The sequence below is a fragment of the Tubulanus polymorphus genome, chromosome 1, assembly GCF_964204645.1.
Source record: "Tubulanus polymorphus chromosome 1, tnTubPoly1.2, whole genome shotgun sequence".
NCBI classification, from domain to species: Eukaryota; Metazoa; Nemertea; class Palaeonemertea; order Tubulaniformes; family Tubulanidae; genus Tubulanus; species Tubulanus polymorphus.
Window position 1 is genome coordinate 12,706,390 of NC_134025.1, and position 23,985 is coordinate 12,730,374.

At 35.4% G+C, this 23,985-nt stretch overlaps 4 protein-coding genes and 2 long non-coding RNA genes across 6 annotated transcripts; all 6 read left to right on the forward strand.

Moving 5' to 3' along the window:
* The first annotated feature begins 4,850 nt into the window (after positions 1-4,850).
* LOC141898118 (uncharacterized) lies at positions 4,851-8,079 on the forward strand. Its single transcript, XM_074783937.1, has 3 exons — positions 4,851-5,125; positions 7,788-7,904; positions 8,061-8,079. The coding sequence occupies exons 1-3, from the start codon at positions 4,930-4,932 to the stop codon at positions 8,063-8,065; spliced, it is 318 nt and encodes a 105-aa protein (XP_074640038.1). The 5' UTR covers positions 4,851-4,929; the 3' UTR covers positions 8,066-8,079.
* Positions 8,080-9,318: 1,239 nt separating this feature from the next.
* On the forward strand, positions 9,319-9,892 carry LOC141915369 (uncharacterized). Its single transcript, XR_012620953.1, has 4 exons — positions 9,319-9,364; positions 9,493-9,529; positions 9,637-9,707; positions 9,808-9,892. It is a non-coding gene; the product is annotated as an uncharacterized LOC141915369 (long non-coding RNA).
* Positions 9,893-10,046: 154 nt separating this feature from the next.
* LOC141915370 (uncharacterized) lies at positions 10,047-10,962 on the forward strand. Its single transcript, XR_012620954.1, has 4 exons — positions 10,047-10,076; positions 10,243-10,313; positions 10,389-10,502; positions 10,894-10,962. It is a non-coding gene; the product is annotated as an uncharacterized LOC141915370 (long non-coding RNA).
* A 539-nt stretch (positions 10,963-11,501) lies between these two features.
* On the forward strand, positions 11,502-14,035 carry LOC141903243 (uncharacterized). The gene is made up of 6 exons (XM_074791361.1): positions 11,502-11,585; positions 11,688-11,729; positions 11,832-11,873; positions 13,673-13,731; positions 13,808-13,876; positions 13,981-14,035. Exons 1-6 carry the CDS (start codon positions 11,502-11,504, stop codon positions 14,033-14,035), a joined length of 351 nt encoding a protein of 116 aa, XP_074647462.1.
* LOC141903329 (SCAN domain-containing protein 3-like) lies at positions 13,848-17,297 on the forward strand. Its single transcript, XM_074791472.1, has 14 exons — positions 13,848-13,876; positions 14,540-14,580; positions 14,778-14,905; positions 15,003-15,077; positions 15,158-15,262; positions 15,331-15,474; positions 15,544-15,787; positions 15,889-15,945; positions 16,025-16,113; positions 16,191-16,229; positions 16,694-16,726; positions 17,026-17,055; positions 17,168-17,206; positions 17,280-17,297. The coding sequence occupies exons 3-14, from the start codon at positions 14,795-14,797 to the stop codon at positions 17,295-17,297; spliced, it is 984 nt and encodes a 327-aa protein (XP_074647573.1). The 5' UTR covers positions 13,848-13,876; positions 14,540-14,580; positions 14,778-14,794.
* A 1,868-nt stretch (positions 17,298-19,165) lies between these two features.
* LOC141914822 (uncharacterized) lies at positions 19,166-23,598 on the forward strand. The gene is made up of 9 exons (XM_074806132.1): positions 19,166-19,220; positions 19,640-19,667; positions 20,622-20,772; positions 20,906-20,973; positions 21,065-21,188; positions 21,444-21,496; positions 21,843-21,965; positions 22,210-22,293; positions 22,498-23,598. Exons 1-9 carry the CDS (start codon positions 19,181-19,183, stop codon positions 22,685-22,687), a joined length of 861 nt encoding a protein of 286 aa, XP_074662233.1. The 5' UTR covers positions 19,166-19,180; the 3' UTR covers positions 22,688-23,598.
* The last annotated feature ends 387 nt before the right edge of the window (positions 23,599-23,985 follow it).

Below are 23,985 nucleotides of genomic sequence, written 5' to 3' on the forward strand. Positions count from 1 at the left end.
CTGATGTTATATCTGGCGAAGGAAAACAACTGTCAGTGCTGATAGATGGTAACGTTACTGATGTAGCACGCCCAAATCGGTCATAGTCTATATCACCGAGGTCTCGAATGAAGTTGTTACGCATTGATCTATTCAGAGTTTCATTACGCAGATGGCACATTAATCTATAGACAAACATATGAGTAGCAGGGTTCATATTGTTGAGAAAATGTAAATCTCTCTTTCGATGACTGAACTCCTGTTCATCTCTCTGAGAATCGATAAATCCTGCAACATTATCGAGAAGAGAAATTTTTCTCAAGACCTCTACCGAATTCTTGCAGTTATCTTGGTGGAACCAGTCATATAATAGGTAATGATTCGGCGTTCTTGTGACAGGATGGTCATTTTCCTCTACAGGAGCATTCAACATATGATCAGGAGACAGGAAAGGTGCCTGAAATGTAATTGCACGACGACTTGCTAGTTCAATATTTTCAGCTGTTGCTTCAGCAAGGCGGCCAAGATAGGGTCGGTACATTTCCCCATATCTTGAATTCGCAAAATTAGCGATTAAATGTGCAATATCACACAACGACACAGTTGGGCGATGTTTTAAGCTCCTCTCTAGATCAACGTAATCGCGTGGGCTTTCACCTCGAAAATGATTTTTAATGCAGTACGTTATCCCGTGTTCACAACAGCCTACAGCCCATCCACCTAAAAAAGGTTAATACTAAATATCAATAAAGATTTTAACTCATATTACATACCAAATATTTCAAATGATATATGACTTAGCTTAATTTTTAATTTCTAAATTAATATAAATCCAATATTGAATGTTATGTTCTACCCACAATAAGATAGGACTACATTTGTAATACATACAATTAATATTCACGACTGATGGAGACAGAAAAACATTACCCAAAGAAGGAAAAGTGGGTCTCATTAAAACATTAAATCTATTAACTAATTCTTCCTCCATAAAGTTTTGAATAGAGTTTATAAAAGTATTCACTTTGAGTTTAGCAGAAATTTGTTATGAGTAACATCATTTTTTCAATAATACCTACCTAAATGACCGAAAATTTCTTCATATATTCCATCAAACTGCAACCTTGACATTGACATACTTCTCAATCGACAAATCATGTCAGCTGTTGAACCCATTGAGCTTACACCAGCTTTCTTACAAAATTTTCTGATTTCTTTAACCTTTTACAAGATAGGAATACACATACAAGATAATGCAGCATGAGAATCTGTGTAACTATGTAAAACAAATAGAATAGCTACAATAGCCTCTGATGTGGGAAATGATAATGTACATCATAATTACAAAACTCACTGTATACAAATTTAAAGATTTTAAAATGAAATTTAATACCGTACTAATACTCAAGAATCAAAAACAAATGACATAATGCTTTGGACTCTACAGGTGTGATGTTGGTTTTAGACAGACTCAAAAGATCTGAATATATACAATGTAGTGGGTTTTAAACTTATAATCTAGTATACCCTATTGATCTGATCCATACCTTTTCATTTTTCAAAAGATGTTCAAGGGTTTCAGGAGGGATAGGCTCACCACCTTCACTGTTGACTTCAGTTGAACATTTCTCAAATTCGGTGTTTATCAGAATATTGGATTTTCTACTCCTTTCTCCAATCCAAGGACTCCAGCAATCAAAACTCGGTTTAACGATCGACTCTGGTAATAAATTATCCAGACGATACAAATCACTTTTCAGGTATCAAATAAATCAACAGGGGGCATTCAAGTAGGAAAGTGTGAGCTCATTTCTAAATTTACAGTATCTACCTTTTAAGCAATCATGACCTCTGCTCAATAACTCTTTTTCAATACTACTCCAAAATCTCACGCAATCTACTTATTCATTTCGACTAATGGGAGGTAAAAGTTCTGAAACTGATAATATAAGAACATAATGAAATTGACATAAATTTATTGACTCCAGGCGGTTTCAGTTGTTATAATAAATACCTGAATAACGGAAACAAGCTTTCCGAAATGTATCCCATATCAGCACTGGGGGATAGATACCACAGGAAATACAATAAAAGGAATAATCATGATCGGTCAAAGACTCAAAATGTAGATAACAATGCTGCAATGAGTTCAAAGGTATTGATTCTTCTTCTGGTATCAATGACGTCAGCGTTTTGATTGTCGACTGAATAGCTAAATGATTCTGTAAAAAATTGTATAGTCAGAATCATAGATATGAGCACAATTTTTCATGTTTTAATAACAATTTATTTGGTTATTTATTTGGTTTATATGGTTATTTACATTCATATCATCTCCCATTTGTCCAAGAATTTATAATTTGCAGTGAAGAGTTACCTGGAGACCTGCTCGAATAGTCTTGCACATTACGATTGACATAAATATCTGGTTGTTGAAATTGTGTATACCATCTTGCCATTCTTGGTATCGGTAACACATATCGCAGTTCACGCACCTTTTCGTGTAAACAGACACATCTGTAGAGAATATTAGAAAAATACAAACACGAAAGTTATGACAACAATAATCATCGTAGAAAGTTATTTAGAAATACATACGTAGGCTTAACTACCGGTAGTCTAAATGTTTAATGAAAATTACTTTAGCTATGAGGTAATGCATTTTACCAATACAAATAATAATATTTCAGTTACAATAATAGATCAAGATTCTATGCAGTTGATGTCTTCTTACCTTTGTGTACTCTCTGGATGTCAAATATTCTGGCAGTTTTCGTAGTCAATACAGATTCAAGTTGTGAATGGCAAATTGAACAAACCATTTCAGCGGGAACAATTCCATTTTTTAGATTGAGATTCACTGCTACATCATCTGGAATGTCGGCAGGAATCCGCTTCTGCTGAATGACGTAGTCAAATTCTTTTAATTTCCGTGATTTATCAGTATCTATTTCCACGGGCTCAGGAGGACATCCTGCAGTTATTTCGATCGGCATTGTGGCCTCATGTTGGGCCATATACCACTGGCAGCAAACTTTATGGCAGCAGAACCTTCGTCCCTTAGAACACCTACACCGATACGATTTCCGCACACGATCAAAAATCACTACCGTGCGACCTAACAGCGAATAATAATGTGTCTCTTTTGTGTAAACAGAAAAATAGATATATCTTTCAGATGGATCCGTAATTTGAGAAACTAGTGGTGAATCATTTTCAATAGCCATGTTGAAAAGTGATTCGATTTGGGGGGTGTGTTCGGATTTAAATATCTTCTTCTGCTCAAGCTGATTGAGATAGTCTAGATCTAGGGGATTACTGCACAAGGGCTCAGCAAAATCAAGAGATTTTACATGAGCACACTCGAATATATGATTCCCCGATAACGCGGCAGCTTGTTTCACATCGCGACATTTTTTAACTTCGCATGTAATTTCGGGGTTACTGGTTGTTTTTTTATCACATGGATTGGTTTCGAATGGCCATGCATAGATTCAAAAACTGCAAATATACTGTGTCGCTGATCTACACATACGGCTCGATGATGATGAGCAGATGAAATCATTTTCGGCGCAGCAATTCCTGATTTTGAACAAATTCTAATATGCTGTGCAAGCCACCGTTTGCTGAAGTTTTTCGAACAATGGGGACATCGGTTCCCAGCACAATCATTTCCTTTCTTCTTTTTAACTGCAATTGTTTTTTCACGACTTTTGGCAAGATGACATTTGAGCATATGTGACGATATTCTGCCTCTGTAATGGGCAACATGCTCACAAGAATCACAATGATAGTGTGATCTTGTAATACAATTGTGTGAGCAGAGAACACTGTACCTAAAAATTATGAAAAAAAATCCAATTTCAAAATGGAGTGCACGAGGGGATCCAGGTTCTTATTATGACTACCCGCAAATAGGTTTTTTTGGGGATATTTCTCTTAAAAATTTGAACACATTTCAATTGCTAAAACGTCTGTTTTTACTCGTTTGAATAAGAGAAAAGAAACTCAATCTTTATTTTAAAAACTAGCCTAAATCAATTTGAACAATATGTCTCCAGTCCATATGCCTACCATTTATAGGCCTACATTGGTTTCAAATCATCAACAATTATTGTTCGTACGCACGGCAGCATGGAACATATTGTTTAAAATTTAAATGTGTCCGATTTTTTGTCAGTAGGGGAAAATGAAGACGCTTAGCAATCCTTAGTAAAATTATAGGCCTGACGATGAACCTCATCATCGGATCGATCACGCTAATAAAAATTTGAGGCCATCTTATTCAAGTATCATTCAACGTCTTCAATCAAACACAGACATTTCTATCTTACCTGTTATTAACAGTTAACGGTTAACATTATTTGAATTTAATGATGATGAAGATGATAATGATGCTATACCGGGTACCGGTACTTTTGATGACCAATGCACTTTTCGTACATGATTTATCACATTCAACTTTTTTTTTCCAACATATCTTACGTTAGAACATAACGGACAGTGGTAACGGTGGTTCAATGGCTTGTCTTGGCAACATGACATAGAGCAAAGCTCTATTTTAGCCAGTATTTCGTCCACGTTTTCGAAGAACGTCTCCATTTGTTGTGTGGTTACCAAGGAAGCGGCCATTTTTGCATCATGTGACTAATCAATTGCTGTGGGGAACACAGGCTCTACGGGGAACCATCTATCAGCCACATAGGAAGTGCGTATGCTATTGCACTTACAACTGTCGTGGTGTTATGCGCCAAGTGGGAATATCGTGCCAAGTAAGAATTATCGGCGGAAGTACATGCCAGAGTAAGAATCAAAATGCAAACAACATCCTATACTGAAACGTTGGCAATAGTAGGAGGCGCCACGGATACTTGCGCCAAGTTGGAATAACTTTTTCGACAAGTTTCGACTCAGCGATTTAACAGTTTTTTTCAGTTTTCAACATACAATATGATGTTCTTAGGTTCTACTGCTTGGGCATATTCTAAGAGGCCTTCAAAATACACTCGTGGTCTTGCTAATTATGGGCAGTCTTGTTATATGAACAGCGTTATTCAATCGGTTAAGTGTGTAGCAGAACATTTCAAACTGTTCTCTAAAAAGTCCGCAGAAAGCCAGAATTCAATGGAGCTTTTCAATAGATGTCGTAAGTATATATAAAGCCCATTTTGAAGGCTTTAAAGAATGGAAGTGGATATTTTGCCAACAATGCAGCATTATTTTAGTAAACCAAGTGGCTATTCGTACAGACACGTACGAATAATTCCGTAGGCTATTTGTACGCGCCCGTATGAATAATTCCGTAGGCTATTCGTACGCACCCGTACGGATTACTGTGGAATTATTCGTACGGTCAGGCTAGTCAAAACATTCGGCTGACTGTCAGTGAGCTCAGTGGTCTAGTGGTATGATGCTGTGCTAGTTATTTACTGGCCCAGGTTCGAGTCTCGCTTGATCCACTCTATTGTTCTCTAACTATATTCTCCACACTTTCCTTGAATGGCGGGCGTTTATCGGCCAATCAGCGACAGTTATTAGCGTACAGATCCTTCACCCAGCACTGGCAGTGGTTGTCTCCACCAGTGATCTCCGTCGCTCTACGATCCTAGTGTAACCAATCCTGTGGTACATCAGACACTAAGATTCTTGGTGAAACAGATCCTAGTTCCGTATGAATAGCCTCCAGAGTAATCCGTACGGGTCCGTACGAGTAGCCACAGCGATATGCTATTTTGCCAATGCCCAATGGCTATGAAATGTAACAATAAAATCGCGCCGGTTAGGGTGAGGTTTAGCCACTTAAGTGTCCGTTATTACCCATAGAGTTTTGGTAAAGGTGAGGCTGTAGTGAAAAATTACGGGTAGTTGTCAGTGAGCCCAGTGGTCTAGTCTAGTGGAAAGACGTTAGGCCAGTAATCTGGTGGTCCAGGTTCGAATCCCACTCTAGTCTATGCTCTTATTTTGTCTAGGCTAACTCTGTTCTCCAAACTTTCCTATGCAGCCGCAATTAGTCATTCAGAACGCGCCATTGGCAAAATAGTGTTAAGAGGAATAATACCGCATTGGCAAAATATTGGCTGCCTTTCTTATTATTAGACTATGTCATTTTTCCAATGACTTGTTTTGATTGCCTAATTGATGCTGCGCAAATGCAAAACTTTGAAAATTCAAGAAAATTTGAACAGATTTAGAGAAAATAGAGCGGGATTCGAACCCGGACCAGTGTATATATCCTCTAAATATAAATATAAAATACGTTCTTGCAATCTGGCTGTAAGTTTTCAATTCATATAGCATTCAACGTATCGTATCTCAACCTTACCCTAACCCTTTCATCTCTCTAAGTGTAAAACGGACCCTTAAACTAACCCTAACTCCCTGGGCCCGGTTTTACATACAGGGATTAAGCCTCTAATTTGGGTTAGTTGCCCAATTCGAATAAAAATTTTTAGGTTAATTTTCGATGCCCATTTCAAAAATGCAAATTAAGATATTTATCATATATCACCTACACATTTTTAGATTTAGGGCCTATTGAAAATCTCATTGGAGAAAGAATTGCAAAGAAAATACGGAACGATCAATTATACAATTTCATTGTACAACCAAAAAATCCTACGATATTTATGAATGAAACCTTGTTCATGTTATAGGACTAATGCATTATGGGCAACTAATTCAGAATTATCTGAGATAATTTGAATTGGTTAATTATTCGCTAATTTGCGTTAGTGAAACAGATTTAATCATCAAATGATCTATGCCTAATTCGAAGAATTTTTGATTATCACCTTCGAATTCGAAGTTAACTGGCGTTCGTGAAACGACCACCGGTATTCAGACTAACTATAGATACCATATAGCCTATGCTATTATGATATATCTAACTGAAATATTTATCATCATCTATATATATTATTTTAAGTATCGCTACTTTTCAGCTGCACCAAAATATACGGCCCCGTGACTTGACTTGGATGTCATTTGGGGCAGAGCCCTGTGAATATCAATGCCTGAGGAATAGCCTAATGCATATCGGTTCAATTTTAGTCAAGTTACCTAGGCATATTTTTACCACAATTGCAAAATTGTCACCACTTTGCAAAATTGTAGCTCATTATGAGTTCTATGATTGGATATATAGGCCTAATCATCATCATCAAATTTCGGTGAGGAGCCATAATTTGACATTATGCTTAGCCCATATAAAGGATGGGTACCGGTATATATGTTATCCTATGTGTATGACAACCTCCCTCTCCTGACTTGACGCGATGGAACTGAGCGCAGGAATACCAGCCAATTAGAGACCGAATGATCATAGTACAAATTTTGATTGCTACATTAGTGTCATTTGTATCATGTCACAAATATTTACCGGTAATTTCAAGTAGTTTCAAACGCAAACCAAACGTCCAGCATTGCAGTTGACTGGACTAAAGATCTAGAAACGAAATTGGTAGAATTACGTAGTGAGCGGCCATCTTTATATGATGTCGCTTACACATTGTATTCAAAACAGAATCAGAAAGATAAAAGTCTTAACGAAACTGCTTTTCAACTGGAAATATATTTCGCAATTCAAAATAATTTAAATCTATCCTCAAAATGCTCATGACCATGTGATCCAGTGCAGTTGCCAGTAATCGGAACCGGACAAAAGCAGGGAAGCAACTGGGAGGATCTCATATCCCGCTAATCAGCCTCAAGCCAGCCTTAAGGGTGGGATGATAGTTAATTTGTCTAATCGTCTCACAGCCAAGCATTCCTATTGTTCATAGAATTGACACATAACATCTTTGATTTAGAGGTAAAGCAGGATAATTTCACCCAGACACTGGAGGATCTGTGTCTAGTTCTGCGAAGTACATCAGCAAATATTAGTCATGTAGTGAATCCTAGTGCCATGAAATGTCTTTTGCCTAGTACGTATTTACTTTGATCAAAATTTCTCATTATACTGCAATTTTTAGTCCTTTGAAATAAAATATCTCTAATTCATAAACTAGATTAGTTGTGTAATTTGAGAATTAAAGTGTTTTTGACCTAATGTTTATATTTCAATTTCCTTTTCCTCACAGAATAATGGCAAAATGGTTGGTATATATAATCTTCCTATTTGTTTTTCATCAATTTTCTTTGCTTCACATTGTCTATGTAAATACTCTACACATATAGGCTTCATCTCAGGGTATTAAGTATTAAGTAATCCACATGATTATGTCTCATTACAATGCAAATGCTTTTTAACCCACTTGGGACTTAAATCCTAGCGGGCCTAATTTGTTCACTTTTCATTCATTGTTTGTAGACAGGCCCCAGTAATTTGTGGAAAATTGAACTGTAATTGATGCTTCAATGGTTTGTTTTGATATTAGGTTAATAGCTACTTTAGATGCATCTGGAGCCAAAAACTGGCCTGATCAAATTCCAGATGGCTGGCTGGGAAATCTTGAATATGCTTCAATGAAGTTCCTTGATATTTTGACAAAAAAAGGTCACTTGTGCCCTGAATTCTGAGACCTGTAGCTTCCTAATGGTAGTGATTATGGTTTGCCATTATAATGTGTTGAAATTCGTGCTGGGTGAGTTTCAAGGTACATAATTCGTTTCTGAGTATGATCACCAGGCGAATAACGGAATAATGTGGTATTTGATTATTTTCAGATTGTCAAGCATTTCGCCAGTAGGCGTGGTGTCCTAGTTGTGTGGTTGCACCAAAAGTCTTTTTTCACCTTATTGCAGCGATTTAGGAAAACATTTTATGTGCCTATCTCAGGAAAAGTGATCAGATGGGCTTATACTAGGAATAGCCTGTATCAAACACTTTTGATATGATATTTAATTATAGTATGATTTCTTGCCAAACCAATGACAGTCACATAGGCGTTATTTTCTTGGAAATTCCATAGGTATCCCCTAATTTTGAGTAGGGTCTTAAATGACTAGAGCCTCATTGCCACTTGCTTCTGTATCTGAAGACTTTGAGGTGACCACAATGACCAGTGCAAATTGAATATTTCACTCCTATTTCATCTGTTTTCTGTTTTATATATGTTGCTTCGCTTCATGACTTTTATGCTATTCATGTATGTTATACACTACTATGATCAAAATATGTAGGTGATGTCTCGAGGAATGAGACCCTTGCCTATCTGTTCTATAATGAAGAGCTGGATGGTTTGGTGTTCATACACAACCGTGGTGAACTGGAAAAAAATGTGGTTTTGCTTCTTTCTCACTTCTTTCTTCAACTTTCCTTTACTGAACCAAACTGATTTTCACCCCATTTTATCTTAGATATAGGGCTCTACTCAAGACGTCAGTGTGATGCCCATGAGTTCTTCATTCGTTGGATGAGTAAAATTGAAGATGAAAATTCAAGGTAAACAAAATGAATGAAGCAACGAGCGAATGAACGAATGCAATTATGTTTATACTTATCAAAAAATTGAGGCTAGATAGATGATGAATATAATGTGTGTTTATTTTTTCTGTTCTGATTTTAAACAGATTGTTAAGTTTTTCCATGGTTCTCTTCAAACAAAAGGTATTTTAAGTAGCAAAGCTTTTCAAGCAATGATTCATTCATTTTTACTACACTTAATTTTCACATCAGTAAGCCCTGTTTGAATATTTTATGACTTTCTCTTTCAGTCATCTGTAGATCCTGTTCTACTGAATCAACACAAACTGATGGATTCACAAACCTCAGTCTATCACTAGGGGTGTGTAGCTGTGTTTTTGGTCCCTTAAACCGCTGAATATTTCTATATGTTTCCTATAAATAGTTCCTATATGACATTTGAGATTTTCTTTGTATTTCAGAAGGATAAAGGAAAAGGAGTCACAACCCTTGTCTTGTTACTTAATTCATATTTTTGTAGTGAGGAACTGGATGACTATGAGTGTTCCCAGTGAGTTTGTTATGTTTATTTCATGTAGTGATCATAAGTACTGATTCCATATTTATAGGTATTATCTTTTAGCTATGATTTCATTTCCATCGTTTTTCATTGAAGTTGCAAATTAAAGGTTGCAAGGAAATCTACTAAACCTTTGAAGGCTCCTGAATGTTTAGCTATTCAAATTAACAGGTAAATACTTAATCTGTCAATTTGGTTAAACTGCTTTTGTGTAACTGAAAACACATTTTTTGAGGCACCCTGTAGAATGGTATTTTACGCATGGCATACGGTATGAACAGTATCTCTAGAATTGATTGGTGGAGTTATAACTAATAGACTGTCTTGTCCTTTTAAGATTCAGTAAGACATTGGAAAAAAGGAAATGATTTTGTGAGATTTGATGAAGTTCTTAGCTTCCACAACGAGGTATGCTCATTTACTGAAGATATTCTAGTTTTTTAGGAATACTGCACATAAATAACACTGTCACATATTTTTCAGAATTTTAAACTTTGCAGTGTTGTGGTTCATCAAGGCTCTTCTTTGGAAGGAGGACATTATATATCTTTTGTTTGCGATATTGATGGTAAATGGTTTGAAACAAATGACAGTAAGGTACTGTAAATCCATTGATCATTTGCAACCAGGAATATTTTATCATTTATTGATTATTCATCAGACACCTGGCAGCTATGTCTTGAACATGAGTCAGATAACTAAGGCGAATCACCATTCTGACGCAGCACCTAATTCTTTAATCTGGTTCATGCCCATTCTGTCACATTATATAACAAAAACCAATGCAAAATGTGCAATTACAGGCAAAAGTGACTCAAAAGTTTTATTATCATAAAATAATCGCTGCGGACAAACCCTTTGGAACCACAGGAGCTCTATATAAAAAACAAGCATACATCCTGTATATTTTTGTCATAATATCAAATGAGGACAGAGAAGTTAGTTCCGTTCATTTGCACAATATAACGTAACTTAATCTTTATTTTAGGTATTGAGAGCCAATAAGGATTGGGTCCTATCCCAGAATGCTTACATGCTATTTTATATAAAAGTACCAGTATGTGTTCTTTCTTATTTTGTCATATAATATTCAACTTTATGTAGTTAACCCTTAACTTGCTGCAGGCTACTGAGTCGACACACTGGGGATCTGCCGTAGGCAACTGTAGTCAATAGCCCGGCCTATCTCGCATTAAAAGATTGTTTTTATGTCACAAGCGCCTCGCAGCGCGTTGAGCCTCTTCAGACATGGCAACTGCCTATACTCGTGAATCCGAACCCGGAAGTGATTTCACTTTTCGCGCTGGGCCCCCAAAAATGACCCCACCCAGTGTACCCCCTCTTTCAAAAATCGGAAGTTTAATTTCATCAACATGCAAATGATCTTGCTGCCAGAAGGTTAAGGGTTAAACTCGCCAGTAATGCACGATACAACGGTAATTAGGATTTAGGATGTAATATATATTTTTAATGAGTCTAAATATTATTTTTCAGACAAGGACAACAGCAGATAATTCACACCAACCCGATCCTCAGGTATGTGAAACATTTTACACGTTGATTTTTCTAAAAATGTGTCATTACTTGGAATTTAGGATGCAGTATATATTTGTAATGAGTCTAAATATTATTTTTCAGACAAGGACTACGGCACATAATTCACACCAACCCGATCCTCAGGTATGTGAAACATTTTACACGTTGATTTTTCTAAAAATTTGTCATAACTTGGAATTTAGGATGCAGTATATATTTGTAATGAGTCTAAATATTATTTTTCAGACAAGGACTACGGCACATAATTCACACCAACCCGATCTTGAGGTATGTGAAACATTTTACACGTTGATTTTTCTAAAAATGTGTCATAACTTGGAATGTAGGATGCAATATATATTTGTAATGAGTCTAAATATTATTTTTCAGACAAGGACTACAGCAGATAATTCACACCAACCCGATCCTCAGGTATGTGAAACATTTTACACGTCGCCCAGCCGCCCCTGTATGTGTTTATGAGTTGTAGGTTTAGATGTTGTATTTTGGGTGTCGGAAAATGGTCGGTTTCATGTGGAGATCAGTGTGACTTGTTTGAATCTTGAATCTTGCAATGGAGTCTGATCATTTTCACACCTTTAGATTATTGTATCGCTATGAAATTGTATGTGATGGCTAAGGATTAGAATGTTATTACCGGGTACGTATATTTCTAATTATTCCATCCATCTGGGGCCCAGTTTCACAAAAAGGATTAAAGCCAAAATCGATCAAAAAAAGATAAACTGAATTAATGAAGAAATTAAATCGATTTAAGAGTTAAAACTTTTTGTGGAACTTGGCGGCCCATTTTACTCTACTTTATTAGTGCGAGGATGTAGTGTATCATGCTAAATTTCAGTAGGCTAGGCCTACTTGTATCCAGTCATGTGCAATATGTACATAGGATTATTAAACTAAGATGAATGTATAGTTCTCTACTCATTTATGAATTGTATTCTTTTTTATTCGCATATTTTATTTGTAAAATTGTAAAATGAACAAGTTAACTATGAAATAATAATCGATATATTATGTTAAGTTTATAATTCTTCTCGTTTTCACTGTCAGGAGAGGAGGAAGCCAATGCCTAACGAGAGAAATCCCAGAATAGAATCAGCCCAAAATGAAAAGTTCTATAGCAAAGTGGTATATATTTTGAGCAACATATATGCTAAATACTATTAGCCATCATCAGATTATACCGATGTATATAGAATTTTACTCAAGAACTTAACATTTTTGGCTGAATCTATTGTGGGATTTCTCTCATTATTCATATTGTTTATCTTTCAAGACTAAGTCTCTTTTGATTTGCTTATTTTATGTGTGAGACCATAGTAAGTGAGGGCAAGTCAAAGAGGCTGGTTGCAGTAGTGATGTGCTGGAGGCATTTGGAATGACACTACACCTCCGAGGACCAGAGAAGTAGGAGCCGGTGTTTGGATGACTGATCTCGTATCTTGTCAAGGACCCTGACTTGATTGAGTACCTGGCAGACACTCGTCCTGATTGGTCAAGTGACTTCATTTAGATAATGTAGTCACCTGGGAAAGATTTCGCACTCATCTCGGACACTAGTTTACCCCTTTTAGACCTTTTATTCCTGGAGTCGGCCATTATTCATTCATCAACCTTCAGAGGATGACATTTTCCCTTTTCACTACCACTCCCCGGGACTGTTTGACGATGGCGGACCCTTGTAGATAGCCACGCCCTGACGAAGAAGCCTTTAGATTCTGGCGCATAGGATTTCGTTGATATTTTGGACATGCTACATTGGCTTCACTGGCACCATAGGGACAATCACTATATGTGCGTACATATAGATATGTCAGCGGCTGATCCAGGGGTTTGCGCAGAGGGCACGTGCACCCCCCTAAGGACATTGCTCTTTTTTTAGAGTCTGAACCTTTTCGTGAGAAAGAAGAAAGAGCATGTGAAAAATCCCTGAAAATGTGTTGGCCTAAGCATTGTTGTCATTTACCGATGCTTTTATCTGCAGTCCTCTAGTTCATGGAGTTTCATCGATGTTCATTGCTGCATTTGGTTGAATGACTGGACTGGTTCCAGACGTACTCTGATTGCGCACCTAGTTTTTAAAGATTATAGCCCTTGATTTTTTTCCTCTTACACTCGCTTGTGTGCATCCATATTGAACTCACTTGTGTGCATCCATATTTGAATGTAGTTTATAGTTTTGTCAACCCTCTACATTTTATATTTGATAGGCCTCAAACAGTCGCACTAAAGCTTCTGTGTCATGTGACCACATGCCAGATGATGATAAGTATGTTTTGAGAAATGACGTTTCCACTGAGACATGCTCATTAGAAAACTAGAATTTCATCCCATGTTAATGATAGATTTTCAGATACAAATCCTATAGATCATTCAGAGAAAGCACATGACTCTGCTAAGAAAGCATCATCTAAGTAAGTCTATCTATGAAACTTATTATATTCTAAAAGGTTTTTCAGGAAAAATTTCAACAGGTCTTGATAGTCTTAATGTTTAATAATTGACTGCATTATCGTAGGATACATCTCCTTGCTCGGAATTGTGGTCTTTTGTTCTCTCCCCACCACGGATAGTTTGATATTAAATTTAATATTTTCCCTTTATATTGGTACGTATGCATATTTTGTTAACCCAATCAATTGCACATTGGTAGCCCATGATATGGTATGGTTATGTTGAGTTAGAAGGCGATGGCTTCTGCTATATGTTAACCATGGAATATTATGGTATATATGCTCAATTGATTGGCACTATGGCATTTAAAAGTCAGTGTCATTCATCTATTGCTGTATTTGTTCATCAGGGGGTGTTGAATATTGAAATTTTGGCTGTCAAATATTTTTCGAAGTTGTCAGTTTAACTAGTTTAACCAAGAAAACTTTATTGATTAAAAAAAGAGCACAATTGGTACAAAATATTATTCAATGCCCACAAATGCTGGTGGTTAAACCTAAGATTCGCTTTATGGTTCAGTTTGTTTTAGGATACAAAATTGTTCATTTTATTACGTAAGATACTTGAGACTAAAAGCTGGCCAATTTATTCGCTACAATAAATTTTCATTCATTTTATAACAGAATTACAGATGATGTGTAAAGATCTGATGTGAAAAAAAGAGGTAAGCTAAGATAGCATGGGTTATTCAGATACATTCTCACCTTTGTTTTATAAAATACCTTTGTTTTATAAAATCAGAAATGATTTCCTGGTGGGAATGAATCTTTTTCCTTACTGCTAGGCCACAAATTAAAATGATTGGTTTCATAAGGCATTAGGCCTATGTATGAATGTGAATAGAGGTGTTTCATTTTTTAGCCAAAAATAGCTCGGTTATGGATAAAGAATATCTGGATGTTGTCAAACAGTTTCTTGAAAACCCAATGCATCCAGATGTTAAGAATTATTTTCCCAACAGCCAAAGCTTAGCCAAATTCCGACATCAGGTAAATGTTCTCGTTGTGAATGCTTGACGACTTGTATCACTACAATTTTCTCATAATAGAACTGATTTATGAAGTGATGCTTCGTCTTATTTTGCAGGTCAAAACCAAAGGTTTTACTTTAAAAGAGGAGGAAAACGGTGATAAGAATGTAGTTGCACCATGCAAAAGTGATGTACGTATCTTACATGGAAAATATCATTTTATTGCAGTATGTACAGAAGTTATTCATTTGCTCCAAATGGGTTGTTTCAGGTTTCAAGGAAACTCAGAGTTATCCCTTTGGAAGATTTAGATCAAATCATATTATCCTGTCACGAGGCTATTGGGCATGGTGGAGAGAATGCTACATTTAAAAAGGTAAAATTATTCCCTGAGGTTTTAGTTAATCATATCTTTAATCACTTATTCAAAAGATCAACTTTCAGGTTCAAGAAAACTACTTCGGTGTCATTCGTATTCATGTAAGGAATACCTTGAAAAAATGCAAAGTGTGCACACTGAAATCATCGCAAACTGGCAGAGCCCCAGTCATTCCGATCATTAGCCAAAATGTATTCGAAAGAATTCAGGTAAGACATAACTTTTATTTAAGGTCTGAGTACTATTATCGTTAATTCATACATGTATATTCATTTCAGGTTGACTTGATTGATATGCAACGTCAAGAAACAGAAGGTTATCGCTTCATATTGCATGCTATTGACCATGCCTCCAAATTTCATTTTCTGTGGCCCTTGAAGGGAAAATTTGCGACTGATGTGAAAGATGCTCTCAGGATCCTATTCAGTTTTACTGGGCTACCCAAAATTCTTCAATGTGATAATGGAGGTGAATTTTCTGACCGGGAGCTGGGTGATCTTCTGTCTGAATGGCCCTCCAGCTGTAAAATTGTCCATGGTAGACCTCGTCATCCCCAGAGCCAGGGCTTAGTAGAACGGGGTGGGGTCATCGTATCGTGGCTGATATAATTGCCTCATTCAAAGCGTCTTTCACTGGAAAAGGAGAATTTCCATGGCATCATTATTTACCACGAATTATGTGTAAGTAAAATTGAACACGATATCTTGATTAATTCATAATATGCTTCCCCTATATGCTCAATGTTTTTTGCTTCTTTAGATATGATCAACACTACGTATTCCACACGAATAAAATGTACCCCCTATGAATGTGTGTATGGGCAAAAACCCCCAAATATTGCACTTCAGGTAAAATTTGTAGTTACTTCAGCAAATGGTATTCATATCATTATTCAGTCCTTATAAGAAATTGTATTTGATTTCAGTCAAATGAACATAATGACGAAGAGGAGGGCAATGCAGAAGTATGTACTAATACTCACTAAAATCTATTTTAGGGCAGGGCTGTAGGAACCGGGGAGCCATGCCCCCCCCCCCATTTTCTGACTCTTGCCTATGACTTCCTACATGCCTAGGGTAGGTCTCCATAGTACCTAGTGGCAGAAATGGTGAAACTGTGAGCTTATATCATTCCTAATTTCAACCAGGAAGTACTCAGAATGTACCTAAATGATATAATTTTTCAAAATTTTATGACCATTTAGTGCTTTGTGCCTGCTACGCCGTCATTATGGGCCACAATTCGTTCCTATGGCCCTGTAGGGTGTAGTAAGAAATTAAGTTTCAAATACAGTAGTATCACAAAGTCAAAATACCTTTCAAAATTAATCAACATCTTGTAAACAGAGCCAGGCTGTAGATATTATCTTAATGCATGTTTTTTTTATAATACTTACCAAGTATCAGTAATCCATATTCTTTTTCATAGGCCATAACAATTCAGAGTGATGAAGATATTACGGTGTGTACATGCTTGATTGATTATCTTGTGTATATATTCGATTTAATTTTAAATACAAATATGTCTATCTCATCTCCTGCAGAATAAGGCTCATTGAAATCTTGTCCTGAGAAAAGATAACTGCCAACTTGCATTTTATAAAGGGATACTTACAGTATTTCATTAATGTAAACTTTGTGGCATTTCTAAGAGATGTATATTTAAAAAATTAACAATTTTTCAAGTGTCAGAAAATCGACATTTATTGCAAGTGCAGTGTTTACCAATTTTCATTCTGTATATCACTCAACTTTTTTCAGATGGAACCAAATGCCTCAACCACTTCGCAAGTAAGCCTTTTTAACAATGCACAAAACTTGTCACTTTGCTATAACCTAAACTCTACTTACTACATTTGGCCTTATTTTAAGCTGGCTAACCAATGCACCACTTCCATTCTAGGGATTTGATTTTAGTGAGCTGCCAATAAAGAGAGTTAAGGTTGCTAATGAGCTAGCAACTAAGGAAGCTCACCAAAAAATTAGGATGGCTGCTAACCTTGCCTCCTTAAAAGGCGCAAAAAGGATGTTGAAAAGGGGATACAAAGAACAACTAATATTCAAAGTTGGGGATTTTGTAACTGTGAAAATTCCTGAGCAAGACCGCCACAAAATAGATCTACGTAGACTCCCTGGTGTGGTAGTCCAAGTGAAAAAGTTTAAGAATGGAAACTTTTATATAATACGGTTTGTCAGATAATTTCATAAATCGTAAAGCAAAGTCTTAACAGCTCTATTCTTTATTCTGTTAATCCTCATTTTTAGAACCAAGTACGGAGTCTTAGATGTTGCCTTGCGAGCAGATGTGCTACAACGGTTTGTTGGGGAATTTGATATTCCTGTCGCTGGGTGGGGATCAGTTCCCAAATTGCCGATAAGAACAGCTGCGATGGCAATGTCACACTCTTTGAAACCAGCTAGCCGATGCCACTGCAAAGCAAATTGCTCGACTTTAAGATGTCTGTGTAAGAAGAGGGGTGTAATTTGTACAGCTAGTTGCCACTCAGGAAAGTCATGCGAGTAAGTTTACATTGCATTCTCCATCTTATTCATATTTTATATAGTATGTCTTATTGGTCATTCGATGTAATTTTCGCTTTCAATCATCTAAAGAAAAATTACATGTATTTGATATCAATCTGTGATTTTTAGAAATAATCATGTTATGAACAAAAATACAGAACAGTTAAATGTAAGTAATTGGTTATATTTTACAAACATATAACGTACTAATATAGTCAATGGTGTTTATGAAAGCTACCTACAGATTATTATTGAATAAGTTTATGATAAGTTTGAGACACTAGTGTATAATTAGCAAACGTTTGTTAACCAGTTAATAAGACAAACAGAAAAGTCTTTGATGTGATCTGTAACTAAATACAAATATCCTGTACATAGAACTTGAAATATGTTGATGATTAAATGTGAGATATTAGCATTATATTTGAAGATTTTTTTTATGCAACCATTTCAAATCCCTATTATATACTTGATAATGTTCCCTATAATATTAGTACCTTTACACATTTTGTAAAACACAATCAGAAAAAGTAAAATTGTAGCCCATGACTTATTCTATGTTTGTGGTGAGTTTCGCGGACATTGGTTTCTATACATATTTACCAGGGGCATTGAATATTGAAATTGTCAGGTTGCAATGCATTTCACTAAGTGGGTATGGTGTCACTGGACCCCTGGTTCATTTTCATTTGCCTACAGTGTCAGTCCCTTGCGGTTCACGATTCGGATTCATCGGAAACAAGTTTTGAAATGCTGTAAGTTTTTGGCCAGGAAAATATCTTACTTTATTTGTCCTAATCATGGAACATTTAAAGTTGATAGTTAAATTGATGATTTTTCACCATTTTAGGGATGACTTAACTGTACCCGAAGAGATCAGACATTGTGTTGATCAAATCGTCAATGAGGTAAAGTTTTTAATTGTTTCTGTTTTTATTAGTGTATGTGTTCTACACTTCAGATCCATATGAAAGAATGTTTGAAATATGGCGCTTAACAATCAATTTTATCATTCATTCTTGTGTCAAATTAATAATAGGAATTGAATTTAATACATTTAGTCATTATAGACATATTACTTTTGCTGTTCCTATCAAAGTTTTGCTGAATGCTTTTTGCACTGTAACATATTAATGTGAATCATCATTATTATTATTATCAAAGGAGTATTTTGAGATGATTTGCATTTGAACATGATCTTCGTTTGATTCTTTCTTTTTTATGCAGTATCAGCTTGATGAGTTAAATATGAATGAATCGTAAGTTGATGCATGCCATAAATGTATCAACAACTTTGAAACTAATTTACACATATATTTCCATTTCATTTTTTACCAGTGTATTGTGTATTTTTCTTTTAGCCTAGTACCAGTGAAAAATAAGAAACAGAACAATGATGATGGACATATTGAAAAAAGAAAAATTTGTAAAGAGTAAGTATTAATTGTGCAGTGGATACCAATTGTAGTAAATTTAATCAAATTTATAGAAAATCAATAACTCAACAAACTCTTCAAACTAGATGGTTTACATTCATGCTTCAACATACGTATGCAGGATTGATACCTAAAACCAGATGTGTTGTACATTGACTTAAAAAATGATATTAAGTTTTATCACTAAGTAATTTGGGTGAATTCTTTGAAGGGAAAATATAAACGAATTCTAGCATTGATTGAGTTTTGCTATAGCATTAATGAGAAAACTAGATCATTAGACTCTGGACCTTGGAAATCGGTCAGCATTGCTAAGTATCTCCTAACAAGGTTATCCTTACACAGCACTATATCAATGACTTTGAAAATCAATACATTATTTTATTTCTTTTGTTGAAAATTTTGTCCACTTTTAGAAGAAGAACTTATCGAACGGTCTCCCAGGTATGTGAAAAATCTAATAAAGCGCCATATGCGCATGAGTTGTGAAAACAGAAATTGATAGTGGTATGGTATGCTTTATTAATGATTTAACCCCATTTGTCTGAAGTTAAAGCGTACAAATATCCAGAAAAGAAGGCAAAATTTCGATATACTGCGTAATTTAACGGATGAAGACAACAAACGTCCATTATTGTGCTTTTGTAATGCACAGAAAAATGAGTAAGTGATCAGCAGCATGAACATGAAATAATGGTAACAATGGATAACTAGCTTTTTGGGAAAATGATTACCGAAAAAATAATGATGACTCTTGTGGTGAAGTTGGAACGTTTTGTCATCTTTGCAGTAATTTTGATCTTGATTGACTTCAAGATGTAGCACATCTTTTTATTGTCAACATTTACATGACTGAGCCAAAAATTTCACTGAAATTATGCATCAGAAAGCTAGGAGTTGGTATAAAATGTCAAAGGTTCTTGATTGTTGAAATTGTATATTAAAAACGCCCTAATGATATCATTTAATCTACATGTCTATGTGAATGAACCACCCTTGAAGAATGTTGTGTTTGGATCTGCAGAGGTCTTCACCACTCATGGCGCATATTAGCCCTTTATTCATTCTCACATGTGCTTCACCTTACAATCTCCCCCCCCCCCCCACATAGCTTATATGTGACTTATTATGGTTGTACTTCCAGTCAAGACCAATACAAAATACGTAACTGCATTATATTACATTGCAAGATATGTTATTTCTTTTTTACCTGAAACAAAACCACTTAAACTCTGAATCAAAGGATTTAATTTTATAATTTCTTTTTGCCTTCATTATTGTATGAAATTCAAACCAGTATACCGTTACTGAATATGATACATTGAAGATATCAATAATTCTTAATTGAAAACTATTCACTCCATAGATTCAAAAACTAACTCTCTTCCTATTTTATAGCAACTATCATGTTATGGAATGTTTGAATGTAAGTTGTAAATGGCTCATTCATCCTGGATGTGTCGGTCTGGAAGAAAAAGATTGTCATTTGATTAGAACATACACATGTCCCATACATATCGTCGAAACAAAGCTCAGTGCTTATAATCAGGTAAAATCATATATACGTACTACTACAAACTGTCCATCATTTATAGCATCAACCAATAATTGTCAAATTGATCCTGCCAGTAGTTATTCTACAGAAATGTCTAATTTGGTCTCTTTGCTTTTGTTTCTTCTAGGTCAAGGAAGAGGTCAGATTGTCCATTACTTCTGCGTGTATTATCTGTTTTTCCAAAAGTAGCTCGAGGTTATTAATCTTAAGTTCATGGTTAACATTACATTTTGTAAATTCAGTTTCTTTGATGCTTACATGTTATGTATTTATTCATTAAATTTAGAATGTCTGATAGCATTGTATGTATGATTTGTTCGCAAAAGCTGAATAAACTCATTGATGATGAAAACGATGTAGACGATTCAAGAATGATTCCTTTGTCATATTTGTATCGCAGCAATGGGAAAGTGAGTATATATGTCTTGAGCCCTCAGATGGCTAATCTATAGCCAACTTCAGTATAGCATAGATCTTCTATTCCTACTTTCTATTATTGAATATTAGTTAAGATCCTTAAACATATCGGTTTCAACTAGTCAGCAGACGGTGTTGCTGTAGTCTTTCATAGATTTTGATCCCATTGAGCAGTGGCATGGTGTCCCGTTAATATGTCTATAGGACTTTCAAATGTACACCACTCCAACTCTCTATTATACTTTCAGGTTCTCCTTGAGCTCAGATATGATATTGAGAAGATGTTCAGTCTACCAAGCATGTAAGAACAAAGTTTCATGACAGGAGATTCTGAAAATTTGATCGATTTGGCTAATTTTTGAAAAAAAGCATCAGCTCATGTACATCTAGGGATTTAATACAGATCTGAATCTTGACCATAGTAGCGACCCATATTATGGATGAATTAATAATCAACATCCATAATTTCTATGAATTTCTGATCTAAAGCTTAAGGCAGAAAATGGAAGTGCCAAGTTCATGTAATCATCATCTGATGGACTCTAGAGAAATTCATATCATTATGACATCCCATTTGTGCCATAATTTTAGTTTCTCTTGTTATTTGCAATTGTTTAACGATAAAGATAATTGCTCTATGCATTCAGCTTGCAGGAGGAAAATATTTTGTCTGATAATGCGTATGGTGCTGGTGTTGTCGAAAATAATGTCAGCTGTGTCGTTCAACTGATTGCTGAGTCACTTTTTGTAAAATTTACAGTACATCCAATGTAAGTTTACTCAAATCACATAAATATTTGAACACTCTCACAGATTATTTTGGTAAAGCAATGTTTCGTACTACTGAAAGAGCATGTTGCACTCGGTATTCAAGTTCAAATATTAAAACATCATTGAATAAAACATTATATCTCACGGTTTGTTTGTACAACCCTCCAATAATTTAACCTTCAAAATACAGTTGGGTCAACAGTACAAATATTTGCTTTAAAGCCGTTAAACTATCATTTTCAGAATGGTGTATTCTTACTCACAAATGGAAGTTCCATTCATGGCACCAATTCATTTAGTATCCAAAATTCTTCAAAAGAGATTAAGGTAGGTATTTCATTGCATTTGTAAATGATTGTATTAAAATTTCAATTCCTGAATCCCTGTATGACTGGTATACCAGTTCAATGTATTTAAATTTTTGTCTTCACTCAAATGTGTTTGTTAGGTACAGATCTAAGATTCAAATTTATACATATATGGATAGATAGATATGAAGTTTTTTCTTATTTGATTTCTCTCATCTTTCAGTTCTTCATCAGTACGTGCAAGAATAAGGATACACATAATTAGATCCCTGGTGGCAAGATATTTTGGTATCAGTGATAACCAAGCTCATGAAGTCTGTGCTGCGACGTTAGGAAAAAATACAGCTGAGCGGTACAACAGATTGGCAAATTTTAAGATTGAAAATTACAATATAAGGCCACTTAAAAGTTGATTTGTAGATTCTCAGCAATTCTGCTGACATACGTCGTTAAGTGTTATCCAATATCGTTGACGGAATGTCAAAGTCGAAGAGCCTCTGTGAATGGTTGTAATATTTTGTCGATAGAAATTACGTCCGCATCAGGATATTTCCTTTTTAGCCCACTTGAGACTTAAGTCCCACCAGATTATTGTGCTCACTGTTCATCCGTTGTCTATCTTCGCATTTATCCATCCGTCCATATAGGGAATATGGCATTGCTGAACTTAGCACTTACACACTTTTGAAGTTTTGAAGGGAGATTTTGAAAACGCTTTAATCAATTATCTTCTATCTATCAAAATTGGACTGACCTGAGATGGTCCTCCTGTGGCCTAAATTCATGTACATGTACATATATATATTATTAGTAGTTTAAACAGATTACTTATAGGGATTCATAAATGTATTACCAATGGACTGATGTCTACTTGTATGTATGTATGACACATTTTTAAGGCATGGAGGACGGCCATTAGACGAATACTTGATTTACCGCTGCGCACCCATTCTCGATTACTACGAACATCCAAAGTATCAAAAAACTCTTTCAATATTATTTTGAATACTTGCAGTTATTTAGCTGAGTCAGGTAGTGGGTCAGTATGCTATATATTAATGCAATATTAATTTTTATCTTGCATTACTAAACCAAGATAGATGGTCTCACACGCCTTCTTCCATGCCTCCTGTTCAGACTAATGACGTCCAACAAGCTGTAGCTACTGGTATACGATTTCATCAATTAATTCTCGAAAACCGATGTGCATGAGAGAAATATTGTACAGAAGATAATCGAAGATTGTATTAATTAGCGTTTTTTTTATATATGTTTTTGATACGCTGTATTAGTTTTCATTCCTTAATAATGCTTTAAGTGGAAAACCGATAATTCTGTTTTTTTTATAATAAATTGTATCGTTTTGATATTTGAACTGTTTAGCTTTGTGGAACTTATATTGAACTCTTTTGCTAAGTTTACCTCGTCAGTTATTCGTGCATTACAGTGGAACCTCGTTATAGCAAACTCGAAAACAACGACTCATCGGATATAACAAATATAGAATTTTGTCCCAAGTAAGAAAGATAACTATTAATTTCATACTGGATATAACGAAACAAACTATCGGTAATAACGAACATATTTTCTGGTCCCATGAACCTCGCTGTTACGAAGTTCCACTGTATTATAGAATAAACTTAGTAGACGTTTTGATTGGATTTTTTGTTTCAGTATTTAGGGTCCCCTAACTTATGTCATTGCCTTCATC